The following is a 21,425-nucleotide window of genomic DNA, read 5'->3' as shown; positions in this document are numbered from 1 at the left end:
CCAAATCTTGCAATCGATATTTAACTGACTTCCCGACTAGATAGACATTTGAAACTTTTAGAATATATCAGAACACGATTACAATGCATTTTTAATAGTTTTAGCCATATTTAAGCAGAATTGAATTCATTTTCAGTTAATTCTGTTTTGTATGTTTCGGAAAAAATTCGTAAAAAGTAAAACACTATTATTGGTTGGTAAAGGGGTCCTAGCAACTAAATTATTAATATATGCGTGCGTTACTATGGAAATCGATATGAAATGTCAAAATGACATTTTAGTTTTCTATATTTATTCAGTATTTCTATCAAGTACAAAAAAAGTATTTATTAATACATAGAATTGACAAGTTTATATGATTCAACAGAAAATTTAAAAACGTGGTAGGTAAAAAGGTATTTTTATTCTAAATTACAACGCAGTGTAGAAATCTGAAAACATCTTGCACGTCAATATAATAAAAATTGTTTTTGGTTCTTTGTTTAACCAATTAGAGATCGATTCCATTTTTAAACGCATTTACCACTCCGAGCAATTTAGTGTAATTCTATATCAAGCCGCAGCGCTGCTTTCCGTACGTATTGAAACCAGTACGTGGTTTGCTTTCAAAGAGCCCCTGAATATTTATAAATCGTCTGACGGAATCGAAGCAAAGTCTCCGGGAATAATTCACTCCCAAATTTATTCAGAGCTTTAAAGTGAGGCAATTTGAAAAATCCGATTATAAAAGTGTTTTTTCTCGTACATGCTACCTATTTTCTTTAAGAAACCCGTGGTAAATTTTCTCTGCGCAGTAAATTTGTCGAATAGATTTTGGTGTCTCGATATCGAATGAAATGTACCATATTTAAACAATGTACGTACTTAGTGTGCACTTAGCCTAACGTCAATCGCAAAAAATCGCGGCAATTTAAGCACATAACTTGTTAAATACATGTGTATTGAATATACATATTCTTATTCGTTTAAATCAGGGGTCAAGGAACCGCGTTAAATTATCCAAAGTAGAATAAAAATGAATATCTTGAGGATGAATGAAAACTCAGTAAACATAAAAATTGCACAAAAACATTGTTTAAGTTGTGACGTGGATCTAATCCAGTGTTGCCAACCGTACTATAATTACAGTATTAAATTTGTGCTATAAGTGAAGGGTGGATTACAAAAACAACATAATGTCTGTTTTTTTTATATTTGAGATTTATGTAATTTTGTTTTTTTTTTTAATATTGTATATATGCTCTCATTTTCCGTTCTTTCAAAAAATATACATAACACAAAATGCACATAACACGAATTGAAAGGTGTTAATCCAGCAAAAAAAAAAAATCATTTGTCAAAATAGTTTCTACAACTACATCATAAAAGTCAAGTCAAATTACATCTGTCTATTACATATTTTTCTGATTAATATTTTTCATTGAAAAATAAGCACATATTGTGTAGTATCACATAAAAAAACATAATTCACAAAGAAGAGATTATATTAAGTTCTTTTGCTCTCTTCTAAAAATTTTCAGTTCTGACATAATATGTTGTTTTTGTAATCAACCATTCAATTTTGGTCCATGTACTATGTACCACATTAAAAAGGTGTAGCACGTCCAAAATACTATAATTTTGAACATCTGAAAAAATGTATTTTTATCTTAATTAACATTAAAAAATACGCCAAAAACAATGCAATTCGATAATTCCATACTATAAATCGTTGCAAAGTAGGTACCTACTATAATAAGTAGAAGAAATTTTGGCGAGCCGAGAAAAAAAATGTTCGAAAGAGGTAAAGAAAGCTCTAGCTTTCGATTTTAAATAGAATTTCTTGAATTCGCTGGTAAGTATTTCTGGTCAAAAGAGGTACCTAAATAAAAAAGGGTTCCAACTTCTCAAGTTGCCGAAATACTATAATTATTATTGAACCGCGTAATCCCAACCGGCAGTATTGGCTCGGCAACTAGAATAGCCACACGTCTTTTCACGTCATATAATTTCAAAATTGGTTCCTTAATTACTAACCAAAAGCCGCACACTTCGGCCATATTTTATTTAGAAGTATAATTTACACCAACTTATAATGCAAGGGAAGGTAGAATGCAGCAGAAGCGTGGGTAAAGGGAGATTCTCTCGGCTAAGCAATCCGTAAGTTAGTGCATGTTCAAGGTGGAATCTGATACGAGCGGTCCAGGATTGGGAGTTGTACTGCAAGTACCTAGACATGATATTTTTCATAAATTTGTCTTTAAATTTTATTTAAAATTTTATATCCAAATATTTTTATATTTCTTGAAGATTATTTTTCATTTCACAATTTTGTATTTTATTTATTTATAAAGATTATTTACTTTCAAGCCGAATGTTGTGATGAAAAATAGTTTCCTCAACCCAGGTTTAAATGATATTGTTTCATTGACGTCATTGTAAACACCTAAGCACTTGTCCATCTTTCATATATTATTACACTTTGAAATTATTGAGATTTTACAACAGATCATTAAAGTGAAATACTTTTACACAAAAATTTGTCGGCGTGGAGCTTTACTTTTAAGATTTAAAAAAATATGTTTTTCTTTTCATATTTAAACAAAATTGCGTGTATATCCGGTGTCTAATCTCTACCTTTCTCCTGCATTTACCGTTTAAGTTTTGTTACGAAATGAGCAGATAAGAGTTCTTACTAGACGCATTTTAGCTGTTTTGGTATTGTTTTTGTTGTTCCAAATTGGTTGCAGTTTCAACATAGCATGTCTTACTATTACTATCTTCATTTTGATGTCAGCCTTGGATTCACCTCCATCAATGATGCTGGATGCGAGATAAGCATATACGAGAAAACATAACTATACCTGTCTTTCAGTAGCAGACTGGGTTATATCAGGCAAAAAAACATATTTAGATTTTTTATTAATACAGCTTTCCTTTCTACATCCCGCAGAGATGCTACATGAACAAAACAGTGTTGGCATGGTAAAAAGGAGGAAAAGGGAGTGCAATGAAAATTACACGGTTCAGTAAGATAATTGAGGAGCTATGCCGTTTGTAAAATGGATCAACGTTTGCCTGATCCGGCCTTAAATCTTATACCTACATTTTTATCTTCTACCCCGTTTACACGTGCATGAATCAAACAAGTTTGGAAGCGTCTGAATTTTAATGCGCAAGTAAGATCTGCGCCTGCGCAGTAGAGCGATCGTGGCGAACCTGTCGGCAAAAAAACGAACTACTCATTTTGAGCTTCGATTTTCAATACGACCAGTCAGATAGTAGTATAAAATGACAACCTCGCGTCTCGTTTACTCTTGAAGAATTAGATTGGAGAGACATTCAGCACTTTTACGTGTAAACAGTTATTGTCAGGACAGTTTAAAATAAGCACAATTGCCGACAGTAATTACATCCATGTGTACAGGCGCTATATGCACTATTGCCGACAGTAAATCCATGCACGTGTACAGGCACTATTAAATCAAGAAGTAAAAACAAAGACATACGATTGTTTTGAACAGCGTTCTAATCAATGTTTGATTTTTTACTACACTAATGCAGACACCCATTTCAGTCTCGACTTACGGACACATTTGTGATATAAAACTTAATTTCCAGCAAATAGCGACATATCTTTAACTAAATTTAAATATGTATATATATCAACTGGTGTATAATATTACAATTCAAATTGCAGGCGTCTGTCAGCATTACGAAAGCTTGCTATTTTTCTTTGTCTATGACTTTTCTTGATTTCTTTCTGTTCGATATTTGAATAAATTGGTTGTCAAAACAAAACAGAAGCAATAAAATAATCATGTAATTTACATACATAGATTGATGTGCTATTTCGCCAATTTGTGATATGTAAAAAAAGCAATAAAATAACGTAAATAATAAATCTATGAAATAATGAATCACTGTAAATTACAATACCACCATAAAGTTGTCAATGCGTGTTATCCAAACAATAAATACAGATTAAACCGACGCGAATGGTCTAAAAAGCTATAGATTGTTATTCCATGATATTTTCATTGGCGTACTCAAGATTTATGAACACATTACAGACAATATCTGAGATTCATAAACTATTACTAATATTTTAAGGATTCGATACGAGATCAGCATTGAAATTTTGAGACGCTTTTGAAGGGCATTAACCAAGGCCAATCATACAAGTTCTACGCATGAAAATACTCCCCCCTTTGAAATAACATAATATTTTATACGAGCTATATTATGTAATTAAACAAATATTTTTATTTTATGCAACAAATTTTCACGGTATGATTTTTTTCCACTCATTTTAATCTCAGAGACCATGATATTATTCTTCTTTTAAATAATTTTTGAATAGTTTTTTTCTTGCATGTTATTATAAATGATAATAGGTATACCAGTAGTTGTAAACGCTATACGACTCATCGAAGATATAGAAATATTCAGTGAAAAATGTAAAATTTAAACGTATTTTTTATGTAAATTATTTCATGTTTAATTGTGTTCACAATAATAATATGTAGATAAATAGTTATACTGTTTTTCTTCAAAATAATACATATATTTGATATATGAAACCATAAAGAAAAATGAATGTTTCCTCCATTCTCCATAGACCATAGCTCTTCGCTGGAGAGTTCTTCCGCTGAACAAGATGAATTCGTCGATCTTGGGGGTTTTGGGCGGTACCGTGGCCATGGCCACCACAAGGGAGAGACTGACAGGGCTCTAGTCTAGGGGGCCGGGCATAGTAGGGGCCCGGCGTGGAGGGCTGACCAGCTAAGTGAGATTAACACACATCGAAAATTTACTCTATTGTACTATCATTATAATAGGCATTATTATATACTATTTTAAAAGGCCTAATATGTCACATTCGCTTTTTATTCGTAATACTAAATGGATATTCGCCTTTACGATTATCGTTTTTAAGTACTTTCCTGTGGAGATACAAATTCGCTGTTTTTACACAACAAAGCTAGTGGGGTACACATTGTATTTTCATTAAAATCTCGATTTTGCCAAAATGGTTGATTCGCCCTTTTTACAAAACACCGACGATATATTAGTGAGAAATTAAATACGCGGGGAAAGTTTTAGTTACGGAAACGACCGTGGTGAAGTAGCAGACTTGATTATGGAGGCGTATTGTAGTTGTAATCGTCGCTCCACGAAGCTGAAATATAAAACTGATGATACCACACACTATGGTCACTGAAATTTAAAGTAAATACTTACCTAAGTTCATCGGAAATAATATAACGACAACTTATTTCTTAGTACGCCATTTTACCGCTGTATTTACTACACTTTCTCCGACTGATAGTTTAGGGTTATTTCCTTTAATTTGCATAACTGAAGACAGGATGTATTTCTAGGCGAAAATTTACTCCTAAATCTTACACTGATAATACAATTATTACATTGGCATTGTCAGGAAAGGTCTTTAGGTAAATTGCCAAAAGGCTATCTTTGACTGTTGACCTTTCAACACACCAACGCCGGGCTGGCCATCATACTATTATTATTCGACTCGACAAACCAATTTAACGATACAAAGACTGTGCAATAATTTAAATCGTTATACAAAGCAAATTTATATCTGACTACATTTTAAGTGGAAACTTCAGCCAAAACGCAATAAATTGACTCAGTCATATCTGCCAACAGTTTGACAAAATGTGTTGAATCCAAGGCCTGAACAAAAACGATGCATACGTGCGAGTGAGAAAGTATTCGGCACCCTTATAATCTCTGCGACACGCGCTAGAGTAAGATAAAAGGTTCACAGATGTGGGAGATGGTTTGCTACGGCGTAGCCGCCAAATCTTACCATATTGCTTAACTTAGCGTCGATAACCGTGTTGCTAAAATTGCTATTTTTGTGTTAAACATAAAGTCAGTGGTAAATATTTTTAGTTAATTAAGTAGAAAAGATGGTTCTGTGTGTTGTATTAAAATGTTGTAGCTGTACTGATAAGCAAGAAGGTGGTATTACGTTTCATAGGTAAGTTGATACATGTTCGTGATAATTTATTTGTATATTATTATATATTTTAATATCAGTGGCCTAGTGTTTCTTTAAAATAACTTAAATTATGGATATTTTTAGCTGATGGTAGCATTTTGACCGCTTAAAAATACTATATAACGTAAAAAAATAGAAAAATATATTTTAATTCTGAGCGTCTAGTGCGAGCACTTTGGGCGAGAACTAGCGAAATGGTCTATGGTCTCGAACATTTGAATACGAATGCGTTCGCTCGCCCCAAACCAAACGCACGGCACGCAGCTTCATTTAGCAATGCAATGGGTGGCGTCTAGATGTATCTATAGTCTAAGGTTGAATCCTTAACCCGTGATGAGAAGACGTAAGTGTCTGGTTCAAAAAATTATACCAGCAGCTCGAAAGTCTAGGATGAATCGATTAAACGGACTATTGGAAGAAGTGGGCAGTTGAGTTGGCCGCTGGTCGCAGTAACGTCCCTAGACAAAATGCGGCCCTAGGCAGCGCCAAAATGCCACACCATTTTTTTATGCAGTATTTTTTATCTTCCTTTCATGACTCCAATATCTAAGAAATGTGTTGTATGGATAATTACTATCAAAATATATACCATTAAATCTAATTTAAATGCCATCTCTACTTCAATAGACAATATTTCGAGTCCAGGGTTTTAGATACATTTAAAAATACACCTGGAAACTTTCAAAACTTGTGAGCGACTGGCAAAAATATTTTGATAGATTAATTAGGTAAGCACCTATGTGCATAAAATATTTGGATACATTTTAAATTATGTAAGTACCTACCTATAATTCAAATATAATTTGCAAATCTGCATGTGTCATTGCTGGTCATCAAGGACGTGGATGTGTGATCATAATATTTGTAATGCGCATATTGTGTTATTAATATTATTAATTATTATTATTTGCATATGATAAAAAAACACGAGACGGCCCTGACCTTGTCAATAAATAAAACTGTGGAATATTACATTTTTGTTGTGACTTATTTATGGAGAGGAGAAATCGGAAAAAGTTGCTTTCGGCAATATCTAAAATATTTCCATATACATTATATTAATATGAAAAATTCTACTATCTTTTCGCGAACGTCAAAACACCAAACAGTAGCCATGGCATTGTATCTGAAATTTATTACAAAAGACAATATCTTTTATTTCTGAAAAATACGTCATATACATTGTAATATTCCATTGATATATAGGCATACATCAATAATTATTATTGTTATAAAATCGTCCATATTTTTATGTTATTCGATACGTCATCGGGTGATTTGATATAAATAAATGAAAAATAAAATAAATTATTAAATTAAAGATGATTTTACATTTGGTAAAAATCCGGGAGACTAGAAAAAAGGGTTAAAATAGTAAAGATTTTCAAATATAGATCCACCAGTATAAGTTGAGTGAAGGCGCCACATGCTAACATTTGACATACCATTCAATACTTTTTCAATTGTAATGAGCTTAGTTCTAAATCCGAACACCTGACGATTTAATATGGTATATCTATATAGATTGCTCATGGCCCCCACATCTTGAAGGAGGCCTCCAGGCTAGGAACTTTGGCGGCCCCCCTACCTATCGCTAAGGATAAAGGTAGCGTGACGCTCTACAGTAGCGTTTTCCAAATCGTGTACGCGGTCAAATTATTGTGTATATTTCGTGTTTTTTTTTGTATATTTTAATACATCCATTTGAATTATGAAGTTGTCGAGTATCGATACACATTTTTTTTTTTACTATTAGAGAGAATTTGTAATGTGTGTTTATCTCACTTATCTGGTCGACTTCCCACGTCCCCGAGCCCCTCCTGAGCCTGGGCCACCAGGCTAGAGCCCTATCAGCCCCTCTTTGTGGGGAAGATGGTGTAGGTAGCATCACATTTCACTGTATAATTATATTTCTAATGTAAACCCATCGTCAATACGTCATAGTTATAGATGAGGCAATATCTTTGAGGATTACATCATAGTTGACGTTTACATGTGTTTTATGTCGTGCGTTGCAGACAGACAGATACATATGCGCCTGTCAATTACCTACGTGGTCACATCCATGATTTATTCTGGATTGGAACCGTTTCCTCGTGTCAAGCCTATCAGGCACCATTAGCGAGGGGTGCAAGATGCGCTCCCTAGAAACATAGACATTTTCAATGATGTACTTTGCATTTTGTTTTTGAAACTGTATTTTTCTGTATAAAAGTGTATGTTTCTGTTTTCAAAAATTATATTTTTCTGTATTAAATTGTACTTAAGTATGTTTTCATTTTATTTTATTTTTTGTTATTATATATTTTTTTATATTCTCTTCTCTCTTGTGAGGGTAATGTTTGACTTATAATGTAAATCTCATGTTGTGTACGTCTTGGATTTAGATTTGTTATGTCCACAATGTTTTGTATTCTTAAATAAATAAATAGTTAAACAGAACAATTAATATAGAGATTATAATTTCAAAATAATATGACTTTAAATAAATTTCTATTAAATAATATGCTGCGTAAGTATTATAATTCCCGGTGGATTATTATGTGTTAATATTTATCCAAGTAGATACAACACCTTCTATCAGTAACAGCCTCCCGCTCAGGCAAACTTTGCCGCCTATCTCTCGACGTAATAACTTTCCTACTTCGTATTTTGTTTCATATCAAAAATCAGGTGAGCACCGCGATATCTACGCAATTTAAGGCAATGCAATATTTGTATTGTTGTTACGAATACCTACAGCCAATCTGGGTAACTTTGACCCATTAGTTGGTTACCAAATTTCTAAATTTTAGTAAGAGAGAATCGACTATTACATACTGTCACTAAACGTCACCGTAATAGCAGATAATCGCAGGTTTAGTATTTAATGCAGCGCATTTATTCTATCGGCAGCTATCAAGGGTAGTTTTTCATATATTTGTATCGCAGTATTATAATTAACTGTTACAATAAATTCGTCGCCGTCTAAACAATCAAAACTATCTATCTCACTCTAAATTTTAGCACAGTCACAGAGAGGTGCTGTTAAAACATAGCACTTATTGTAACAATTACAACTAACTTATTACAATTGTTTCAATAAGTGCTAATACGTCGATACAAAACTACCCTCGATAGCTGCTGATAGCGGCCGAGAGCAGTCTTGTATATAGAACAGATGCGCATGGACTGGATATCATGCGGGACCTGCGGGTTCTGCACGCCCACCAGCCCGGCAGAGAAGCAACACGGGAAATGGAAGAAACACTCATTGTTAGATTTCATAAAATTGTATTGAATTGCAATTGTATTAAATACCGTTAGTAAATATCATGATAAAAGATGATAAGTATATTATTCTTATAATTATTAATCTATAACTATTTTACCACAATGGCCGAGCGGCTTACGCGTCTGCTTATAATGTCGTGGATCCCAGGTTCGAATCCGGGGTCCGGAAAATACACATATTGACTTTCAATTCATGTTCGGATTCAGAGTATGGGCCTAATAAGTTGAGCAAGACGTGGCTAACATCCATTTCTCGTAAAAATAAAAATCTGTTAATACAAACCTCCACTCTGTAGAGGTCCATATGATCTTACTAGGATCGCACATGTGTGCCTTATTTATTACATACGATAGGTAAAAAAAAATAATACCGTCAATGCTCTAAATTCAAAAATGTCGAACTTGAAAAATGTATTTGTATTTGATTAATCCATATAGATTACTCATTCAACATGTTATTGTTATTAAACGCATTTTATGTGGAAATGATAATTGTTGACAACTTATTATTTGTGAGTACACTGCTTAATATCAATAGTCACATTTGAATCTCACATTATCTTGTTTATAATATAATGAAAATTTTTTCTATAATAAAGAATGTAACTTTTTTGATTAATGTCTTCTGTGTATTCGATATTGAATAAATTTGGCTAGCGCCGGACGTTGGTTGCAATTAAGTTAGTAATGAGTAATGACATTTATCCTAGTTCATAATAAAACATATCGCCTTTTGCATGGCCCTCACATTCTGAAGCGGGACCCCAGGCTAGGATCTTTGGCGGGGCCCCCCACCTATCACTAAGGTTAAAGGTAGTGTGACGCTACACAGTACTTTTTCCAAATGATGTACGCGGTAAAATTAATGTGTATATTTTTAGTGTTTGTTTAATATTTTAATACATCCATTTGAAATAATTATGGATTTGTCGAGTAATTCACAAATAAAAATTGTTTCGTATAAACACAAAATTTTAAATAATTACATTATTGAAGGAAAATAGCGCGACTTTTTTTTACTATTAGAGAGATTTGTGATGTGCATTTATATCACTTTATCTGCTCGACTCGCCACGCCGGGCCCTTCCTGAGCCCGGGCCCCCAGGCTAGAGCCCTGTCAGCCCCCCCTTTGTGGGGGCCATGGCCTTTTGATTGACCAAATGTAAAGCACCTCATATAAACGTGGTTTGTATAAATAATTCACATGAACCATAGTTCCCCGTATCGATAGTTTAAACGTTTAAAAGCTATAGCACTCACCCAGAAAATGAAAGATATTGAGTCCTAATAATAGGTCCAACTTGTTTTTTCTTGAATTTTTTCTACTACTAATACAAATCTGTCATACCCTATAATTAATTGTTATATTCCCCATCAGAAAAATAAACATCATTACAAAAGTACCAAACTAAAAATATTTATAAAACAAAATCTGAATGTATTCCGGCTTCTTGCAATGACAATGACACGCAGTTTTCCCTCCGCGTTCCTTGCGTCAAGAGAAAAAAATATATGGTAGGTACCTAGCGATAATCTTTGTCGAAATTATCAGAGAAGATTTTAGTAATCTAACCCACCCCCGCCCCGCAGCCCCAAACAGACGCATTGCCAATGCAATAGAATATATATTTTTTTAAATGAAAGGGAGTTGCAAACACACCCCGAATCGAGGGTGGTGAAAATCGCAACGGCCTGACCGGTGATTCGCGCCAAACAGTTACCCAATTTTAATTTGTTACAAAGTCTAAGATAACCCTACCTAAGGTTAATTAATTCATATTTTTTACAGTTGTAAGTTTATCTTTGACTTAAAATAAAAAATATTTTTCTTTTCAATGTTTTCAGATACATATTTATTAATTAATACAGTTGAAATTGTAAATTATCAAAAAAAAATCTCAAATTGCAAGCTTCGTATTTTTTCGCTAGGTGCCTCTTTAAAAATTGCTCAGTAAAGGCTTCACCTTAATAAAAAAAAAATTAACGTATACTTAATAATAATCAAATAAAAAATCTAATAGGTAACAATAGTGTAATCACTTGTCTATCAATCAAACCGTCTCTACCTATACAATGTGTAACCTTAGTAACAATTTCTCAATATTTGTTTAACATAATAATTAATAATTAGCTCTTTACAAATACCTACCTCTCAAGTTATTGTGTTAATAATAATCAATTTAATTCTGTGCAAAGGTATCGAATTTAACGTCTTGTGCTTTCTTTGTTTTTACTGCTAAATAACCGTATGATTTAAGCCCCTAAAAAATCCCCTCCCCCACTCTAATATACAAATAAATGACTCCCTGAGCCAGTGTTGCCATGTCTACTGAAATTTCAGTAGATCTACTGATATTTTTTGCCAATATACTGAATTTTTGATTTTTTTTCGAAATTCAAGAAATCTACTGATATTTGTGTTTCTCCATAATTGTAAATTAACTGATGATTCTTTTAATAATAAACTTGAAATGATTTACGCACGACCTTTTTTGATATGTTACACTTCTAAATTGATGTAGGAAGCATTGTAACTCTACCCAGGAGCGCCATTTTACCCATGAATATCATCATTATTTACAATAAATTAATATTATTAGTTATTGTTATTCTTATTAGTTTTAAATCATATCTAATATACTACATTTTCCAAAATATACTAATATTTTATGAAATCTACTGATTTTTTTGTGAAAATCTACTGAAATTTTAAATTTTGACTTGGCAACACTGCCCTGAGCATTCGCATACTGAGTCCGGTTAGGAGGAGTTATCAGTATATGTTTCTGAGGTCTTTCAAAATGATTTAATTTATATATTTTCAATGCTTTTAGATAAAACCTAATAGTAATAATATAGATATAGAGTGTATTGTTCAACTATAATATGAAGCCGTGATTATTGCGGATAACGCACAGTAGAACTTCAGTTTTATTAGTATTAACTTAACTATAAAACGTTGGTTATACCATCATATTGCTTCTCAATACGACTACCAAATTTAAACAACCTAGTTAACTATATTTTCTACTAAATTAACTAAAAATAATTATCACTAACTATAATATTTAACACGATAACAATAAATTTCAGCAATAAATGCTCGCAGTTTTTGAATGAATGGAGTCATTCAAACCAAATTTACCGGCGACGTGTACAAAAGATATTTAATCCAGCCATCGAAATTCAATCTTACTCTAACGCATATTGCAGAGAATATAAGCCTGACGAATGCTTTCTCATTCGCACTTATGTTTCGTTTTTGTTCAGCTTTGAGATAAAACCATCAATTATATTTATAAACCAATCATAAGGCAACGATCTGTCGGCCAGGTATAGGTTACCAGATATTTTACAGAAAAGGGATTCAAACAAAAAAGGATAGAAATCACTACTGTATAGGAATGATATATTCCTAATCAGACTTACCTGAATCCTTCCACTCCTTCACATCGTAATCCGCCATGTCCTTGTTGTCAGTCGGATTTTGCTTTTTGTTCCGATGCTTATCTGGAGGAAAATAAAAATAAAATGTAGGATTAACCAAGGCACTCTTTATCCTAATTAGTTCAATTAACTTTGATTATATCAAACATCTTACAACATTTTTTATTCTATCTTATTCTTATCCGTGTACAGTATCTTATATTTGGAGGTCAGCAATTACTCCGACTGACCAGATACTACAGTTAACTATTCTTGAAAATAATTTCAGATGTAATATTGTACCTCATATTTATGGCTAACTAATAATCAAGTAACTTTGCGGCATTTCATTACAAAAATATATGCATTTTCAAGGGCAATTTTATTTGACGCAAATGACGCAACGGATTCGTCAGATAATTTACCGTTCATAAAGGTATTAAATTATACCAAAATGTAATAAATATTTCTCACAAATTGGATGAAAAATATTCCCCAAAGCACAACACGAACATGGACCATCCAAGCCAAGCCGCCCCGCACCATACTCGGTCTCAATCGAGCGTATCACGAGGCCCTACGTTTGATGTGAAGCATCATGTCTCATACTAAATTAACCAAAAAAATAATTACCATTTATATTTAACACAAAAACAATAAACTTCAGAAACCCGTGCTCGCAGTTTTTAAATGACTAGTCTCACAAATTAATATTTACCGGCGACGTGTGCAAAATATAATTAATTCAGCCGTAGAAATTCTATCTTACTCGAACGCATATTGCGGAAATATAAACGTGCCGAATGCTTTCTCACTCGCACTTATGGTTAGTTTTAATTCATTCCTAGGTTGATACTAATCATAGTTACTTACCCTTTTTATTTGATGAGACTGGCATCGGGGGTGGGAGGGTAGTAGACGACGTCGTCGTAGAGGGTGCAGGTATCTCTGTAGAAAAAAGCATCCATTGTTGTAATACAGAGAAAAATATATTTATTGTAAAATGAATAAAAAATTTGGAGTGGTAAAAAATCGTCCATATAATAATATGATATTACATCCTAATATAATACCTGATATGTGATGATTTATATCAAGGATTAGGGTAAGGTTCTAGAAAATGTGACGTCATTAAACTGAAACGAATGTGGGATGTTAAATATACCAAAAATAGTGTGAGGTCACACATGGATGACCCCTAAAGTTTGAACCTATCGAAATATAAAGAAATATACTATAAATACAAGATTATTTGGAAGGTTCGACAATTGCGAAAAAAAAAACCATAAAAAGCGGGAGGGGCTCTGGGCAAGACAAAGTGATAAAATAGTAGTGAATAAATACTGTCGGTGATAGCGACAATTCCCAATAAATATATCAGACCAGTCTACTTTATAATGTTATAATGAATATCGCCCGGGTTTTATTCACTATTTTAAGTGGCAATGATAATACGAAACAAAAATAATATATTAGTAAATAAATACAATAAGAATTTACTTTTTGGACCAAAATGCAATGACATTTTATTAGAGAATACTCTTTACAGCCTTCACTTTGAATACTAATAATATTATAACGCATATTATGAACAATTAAAACAATTCTAATGGAATCAATACAATAAAGTATGTAGGTAAAAACTCAATTACCTACCTATCAAGTCAAGGGTCACAATACAAAAATTATAACAAACAAATTATGAATGGTTGAAGTGTTTATAAAAAAAACCCCTTATATTATCAATAATAATATAAGTACTTGATAATTAGTATATATAATACATCGTCAAACCTAATAAAAGATCATTAGTAATTATAAACATTAAAAGTACTACACTGAAGAGGTGTAAAATCGTCCATTAAAAAGAAAATAAATTAGTATCTAAATTATTATATACAGGTATAGGCCCAACATAATATACATTTGTGGAAAATCTCATAATGAAAATCTCATCTTTTGGGAATGTCCACACAGTGACGTCCCGTGGGGGTAGGCAGATAGAGCGTCGCTTGGGGGCGGCAGTTACTCGAAGGGCGGCAAATCAAAGAAAATCATTTGGAATATATAGAAATAGCTACCTAAACTTAGTAATAATGAAAATATCTCACTGGTTTTATCGGGTTCGCGATATCTAGTTTAATTTCGCCGCCCTTCGACGTCCTTGGTGATCAGAAGCGACACGTGCAGATTTGCGAATAATTAGTCTGATATTTTGTTAGTAATGGCGTATCCATACAACACATTTCTTAGATATTGGACTCATGAAAGGATTATAAAAATACCATATAAAAATTTTTATCTAGGGACCTGACTGTGTCCACATAATAATATATTGGTTGAAATGGAAGAGCCACCTGTTAAATTTTACCAACGTCTTGTTGTTTCCAAATATTTAGAATTTTAGCAAATGTAGTGGCGTCATATCTAGTTTTATCTAGGCTAGACCGAAATAGTGATACTAGAAGTACCAGGGAACTCAGAAATAATGGGAACTGAAATACACAACGGGTAAGGCGATAGCAGGTAACCGACTCGAGTAATGAAGAATCCGGGTTAAGCTTACACACGTGTTAAGAATACGTTTTACGTCGAATACTAAAAACTGCTCTCGGTTTATGCATTTACGCTCATTTAATGTTGGTGTATTACACACACTATTGCACGCGCATAATGCGTGCTTCATTTTCGTAGGACACTCACACATTAAAAAGCCTGCTTCACCATGCGGCGTATTGAATATTGCCTATCGGTATTCTATTTATTATCTGTTCTGTGAGAAGTACGTATCATATTACAGCAATACAATAAACGTAATGTGATAAATTGGAATATACCTTCAAGTCTGATGACTCCATCTGTCTCTCCGAGGGAGTTTTTCGCCACGCATTTGTAAGACCCAAAGTCTCTGGATGCGACACTTCGTATCTTCAACATCATGTATTTGTTATAGCCACTGTCCATGGAGACAGCTTCATATTTGTCACCTTAAAAATTAAATTAAATAGTCAAAAAACAACGTAGCAAATATATTGAAGAAACTCTGCTTCTGCCAAATCAAACTTTTTGTGGTTTCCCTACCAAAATTTCTAAAGCAAGTTTCAGTATGACATTTACGGTGGTGGAAGCCCGACGCACTGACTGATTTTGAGGACCCCAGTCCCCAAGATACAAAATTAAATAAAATCCACAAATTACAACTTTTTTTATTTGTATAAAATTTTGTCTTATTTGCATTGCATTCTGTTTTTTTTTTCATGAATTATATAGAAATGAAAATAACTCGCTCAAGCTCGAGTGACCGACGACTTAAAATAAAAACATAAATCTTATAATATTAAATTAACATTTAAGAAGTTGGTATCATTAAATAATTATATGACCGCTTTGAGACCCCTTTTAAATCGTATAACAAATCGATTGCTTCAACTGTGTTATAGTAATCGCGCCACTAGTTATGTGCCATTTTTTATATAAGCTCAACGAATCATTACCCTTTTCACATTTCGTATAATAATTTAGGTAAACAGGCATATTGTTTTGCTAAATATACTTTATATTTAATTCCATCTTTATGAAAACATCCACCTACATAACCACTAGACGTTGGGTTTTTTTACCCTTATATACACCGCGCAGGCGTATCCCGAAAGGTTCGAGAGGCGTAAGGCGGGGTCAAACGCATCGTCTGGTGGATTGTGTTGGCGGATAGCTCATAAATAAGGGTTTCTTCATCATCTTTACATTACGTTACATCGCCATGTTTGATCCTAAGAGGGTCATACAAATTTTTGTTTTTACGATTAATGAATGTCAGCCTCCTAATCAATCGGAATATACTCTTGTTCCAAAGACAAATTGGAAAACAACATATGAATTTTCCAGACCCGGGATCTTATAAGCCGACACGTTACCGCTCGGTAATCGTGGGATTCAATATCTTTAGTAGCTGTATAATATTTATTTAATGAAGATATTTTTTGTTCATATTTAATATAATAAAAAAATGTGCTTACCTGATATGATCATATCCCCTCGATCTGTAGTCCAATAGTTTATGGACGCCGGATAGGCCTCAGTATGACACTCCAGTGCCACATCTTGGCCAATGTACGCTCCTTCTAATTGATTTGGTATTGAGAGCATCGGGGGAACTGTATGGAAAAATAGATAATCACAATTGCGGATAAATTCACAATCATATTAGATAAAATATAACTATACTAGTTAATCTTGACGACTTTTAATATTATTGAATTTCAATTGCTTTGTAAATATAAATATCATTTAATAGCACGGACTCCCCATTATATTTTAGTTTACAGTCAATTAAATGAATAACACCAATAGATTTGACTGTATGATCATTATTAGTTTAAAAAAAACACATGGAATTTTAATACTATTCATCACACAATATATTAATTATTTGTCTATAGTCGAATGGCGTGTATTTTTGAAGTAAGTATTAATTGGCAATTTTGAAAGGTTTTTAAATTACAAGTGTCAGAATTTTTAATTATTAGTAAGTATTTATTTCGAAGTGTCAGAATATGACGCCAGTTTTAATGTGGAGGGTAAAATAATGTTTGAGCAAGTAATCATATTTAAAAATCGGTTGTAAAACTAAAATATAATCATTATTTAAATTACGCGTGTCATAATACGCGCCGTCAAATAACATACAAACACATTTAATTAAAACATGAATATTACTGAATACTTACATTGTACCATTAGCATGACCCTTTTGCTTATCGATGGTGGAACTCCATTGGACGCTATGCAGAGATAGGCGCCCATGTGAAGTCTAGACACTTTTGTCACTGCGAGGACCTCACCGTCCACGACATTTACTATAATATAATACAAAACATAATAATATTTTATATATAATTTAATTTTTTTGAAATTTTTAAATAAATGAATAAAAAAATTAATTTAAATTTGAAGTCCGAAATGCGCACGGATTGTCTGTGCCGTTCTAATTTCAAAAACATTGCTGTTAAGTCAAATAATGACATGTTTATTTATGAATTTTGAATTTACACATGTCAATTTTTTCTGCGCCAAGCTGACGAATTGGCAATGGGTTGGACGTTAATAATCCTTTCCACGCGGACGGTACACCTGTTGTATACTAATTAATTGGCCGTTCGATATAATTAGCATGCTATTTAAATGCGGTTATTAAAAAGTAATTAAATGCTTCGCAGTCAACAAGTGTTACACTGAGTTAACAACACTGCTGACCAGTTAATTACTATTAAATTACCACATTTGATTATCTTGCTAATAGTATCTAATGGCAACATAAGATACATTTTAATTGCAATATGATGATAAAACATCGTAAATACGACATCGTCATAGATGAATCGCATCAGTGATTAAATATGATTACAATAATAATTGTTGTCTGATATATTATCCAACACCTACTGAATTAATCGGATATACTTAAATAATCACTTTATATTCAATAAGCAAATATGTAGTTTTTTTTAAAGAAAAATGTACAGGAACCCAAAGTCTGCAGTAGGTACTTGGCAGGTGCTAAATTTTAATAGAATTCGTACCTATACAAGAAAACGAAGCTTTTAAAGTAAGATATATTATGTAACATGTGTCAATAAGAAATGGAACCAGTATCATGATATAAAAACTAGTATTAAGATTGCAAGGAGTGCCTTTCTCAAAATTAGACGCATCCTTAGCAATCGAGACCTTAACCTAGGTTCTGAGACTGCGTATGGTACGTTGTCATGTTCTTTCATTTTTTTCTCTATGGTATGGAAGGATAGACGCTAACCCATGAGATGTCATTGAGGGTTGAGTCTTTCGAGATATGTATGTACAGACTCATCCTCAAAATGCCTTGGGCTGACCGAGTCACAAATGTTGAAGTTGTCAATCGAATGGGAAAGGACCGAGAAGTTCTGCGTAGTAAAAAAAAAAACAAAAAACTACAGTACCTCGGCCACATTATGAGAGGACGATAGTACGGCATTCCCCAACTTGTCATCAGAGGTAAGATCAACGGTAAACGTGGCAGAGGACGAAGCCGAATTTCGTGACTTAAGAACCTCCGTGATTGATACGAGTGCAGCTCTACTGAACTATTATAGGTAGCAGATAAAAAAGATAAGATCACCCTGATGGTGGCCGTTCTATGCTAGGAGATTCCACAATTCTTCTTCTTATTGTGCCATCCCCTAGCGGAGGTCGACCACCATCAAGGCGATCTTATCTTTGTCGTCTGTTACCCGGAACCATTCAGTGGAGCTGCATTCGTACCAATCATGGAGGTTCTTAAGCCACGAAATGCGGCGCCGTCCTCTGTTTGAATGACAAGTTGGGGAATGCTGTATTTTTGTCCTCTCATAATGTGGCCGAGGTACTGAAGTTTCCTGGTTTTGATACTACGTAGAACTTCTCGGTCCTTCCCCATTCGATTGAGAACTTCAACATTTGTCACCCGGTCAATCCAAGGAATTTTGAGGATGCGCCTATACAGCCACATCTCGAAAGCTTCAAGTCTCCGTGACATCTTTTGGTTGTCAATAAGAAGAAGAATATTTAAAGTATCTATTGTATGCATATACCCCACGTTAAGTTATAAGGTTAGCTTGTATAAGAAAATATTAATGCTTACCATTGTCACCGTTATAGTTAATATCTTCACCATCTTCTCGCCTCCACATGACGTATGGTTCAGGATATCCTGCGGCTTTGCAGATCAGCGTCACGTTGCTTCCTTCCCTCACAACCAGGTCAGTTGATGTTTTATTGTCGATTATGGCCGGCGGAACTAAATAAAAATTAATAATTACTAAACTTATCACGAAAGATACTATAATTGGAATGTTACTAGATTATAGAAATCATCATCATTTGACAGTGAAGATGAGCCTTGTTGTCTATTCCATTTTGGGCCATTTTGGGTTATGTCATCCAATCACCGTGATACGCGATCAGACGGTTTTTTACTTGCTGATCAATTCAGATCTTATCTCATTAGTTAACTCCATTAATTTCCAATATGTTACCATTGTTTCTAGAATGAACAATTTTACACCTCTTGAGGTTAGTATTTTTATTGTTTATAGGTAAGTACTAATGATCTATTATTTGGTTGACGATTTATTATAATATGTTTATCGAGTGTATTATTATTAATAAGATATGGGGTTTTTTTTACCAACACTTCAAATATTCACAATTTTGTTTGTTATATTTTTTATTATGACCCTTTTGACTTGATATATGTTTATGTTATGATTACGGACCATTTTTTTGCAAATCCATAATTGAAATAATATATTAGCTAAACACACGCTAATGTATAATTAATTTTCGTCAGATAAAAAGACTGTACGGAAATTTGTAAATAGTTACTAATGTCAAATTTGAATTTGGAATATAACGCCGCCATGACACCAACCAAAAGAGTCGAAATTGATTTGCCAATTTTATTCTCTATGTATAGTCTGTAGTGCCAACATTACCTACCCATCGCCGAGTTTCCCAAACGAATTCCTACCTATCTTATCGCGAATCAGTGAATGTCTCTCCAAGAAGAATTCGATTAGTGTTCTCAAACTTTGTTATGTGCACTTAAGGTGCAGAAAGGAAATGAAGCAGCCGATAATGTTGCCCGATAAAAGATATTTATCGACGCCGCGATTACGCCGTGGAAACATTTTTACAGTTTGCGGTTCGGTGTCCAGACATTGAATTTTCAATGGTAGTATTACCATCCGAATTTATTTCTTCCCATAAGATTATTTTATATATTACTGTAAGCTTTGTCTGTGTGCTAACTTACATGTCTAGCTTAATGTATTATTATTATTACCAACGCAGAAAACTTTTCCAATAGTTTTTAACGACTACGCGGTAAAAAGTAATATTCTGTCACTATCTAAAATTCTGAAGTATAAGTATTCCGCCTTTGGAAGTATTTAAGTTTAAAATCTTTATCCACGAACCTACCTAATAAAAATTATTGAAGTTATACTTCTTTCGGGGCGTTTGGTAGAGAGTGAAATTGAGAGCTGCGCTCGCACACCGTTACGACAGTGCGCGACAGTATGAAGTTAGCTGCGAATCAGTCAGTTGTATACAAAAATTTTCCGTTGGCTAAGCAATGAATTTATTATTGTCCGCCATTTGCAATTCCTTACGTAAACAAACGTCAGAGTGACAGACTATAATTATATAATTTAGTAATATAGGTTCAAATGTATAGAAATAAATCAACGGCACTCCAATAAGCGGCCCTTTTTCTTGAGTGTGTAATTTAACAAGATAATTGAGAGCTAGTCAAAGAATCTAGGTTATCACAAGATTTGTTTTGTTACGCCTAAGAAGTACAACTTCTAACGTGCGTACATAAGTACATACACCGATTTTTTTATCTAAAGAATATTCATAGTATTTTACTTGTCTGTTACTAATTCAAATTTATATCCGAAACAGCAGAACATCACGATGTCACACTTCAGAATAGTAATCCATACCTGTCATTCCTATTACCTACAATATATCCGACCATGTCCGATCCTAATAGGATTATATGGGCCTCTACAGAGTGAATGTTTGTATTAATAGATTTTTTGTTTTTTTCTTACGAGAAATGGATGTCAGCCGCTTGCTTAAACTATTAGCAAGGCACACACATCCACATGCACTCATGTACAAATTGAAGAAC

At 33.4% G+C, this 21,425-nt stretch overlaps 1 protein-coding gene across 1 annotated transcript in view; it reads right to left on the bottom strand.

Annotated features, from left to right (window-relative positions):
- The window catches only part of LOC147078672 (lachesin-like), a 109,273-nt gene that overhangs the window by 9,170 nt on the left and 78,678 nt on the right, over window positions 1-21,425 (bottom strand). Inside the window, exons 4-9 of the mRNA XM_085957581.1 lie at window positions 19,368-19,523; window positions 17,440-17,568; window positions 16,729-16,866; window positions 15,550-15,699; window positions 13,586-13,660; window positions 12,716-12,796 (exon numbers count right to left, since the gene is read on the bottom strand). Coding sequence (XP_085813707.1) covers window positions 12,716-12,796; window positions 13,586-13,660; window positions 15,550-15,699; window positions 16,729-16,866; window positions 17,440-17,568; window positions 19,368-19,523 — 729 coding nt within the window. The remainder of the gene's footprint in view (window positions 1-12,715; window positions 12,797-13,585; window positions 13,661-15,549; window positions 15,700-16,728; window positions 16,867-17,439; window positions 17,569-19,367; window positions 19,524-21,425) is intronic.

This window comes from Rhyacophila brunnea, unplaced genomic scaffold (genome assembly GCF_057557595.1).
Source record: "Rhyacophila brunnea isolate RB1 unplaced genomic scaffold, BYU_Rbru_1.0 scaffold_11, whole genome shotgun sequence".
NCBI lineage: Eukaryota > Metazoa > Arthropoda > Insecta > Trichoptera > Rhyacophilidae > Rhyacophila > Rhyacophila brunnea.
This window is presented reverse-complemented; position numbering and strand designations above follow the sequence as displayed.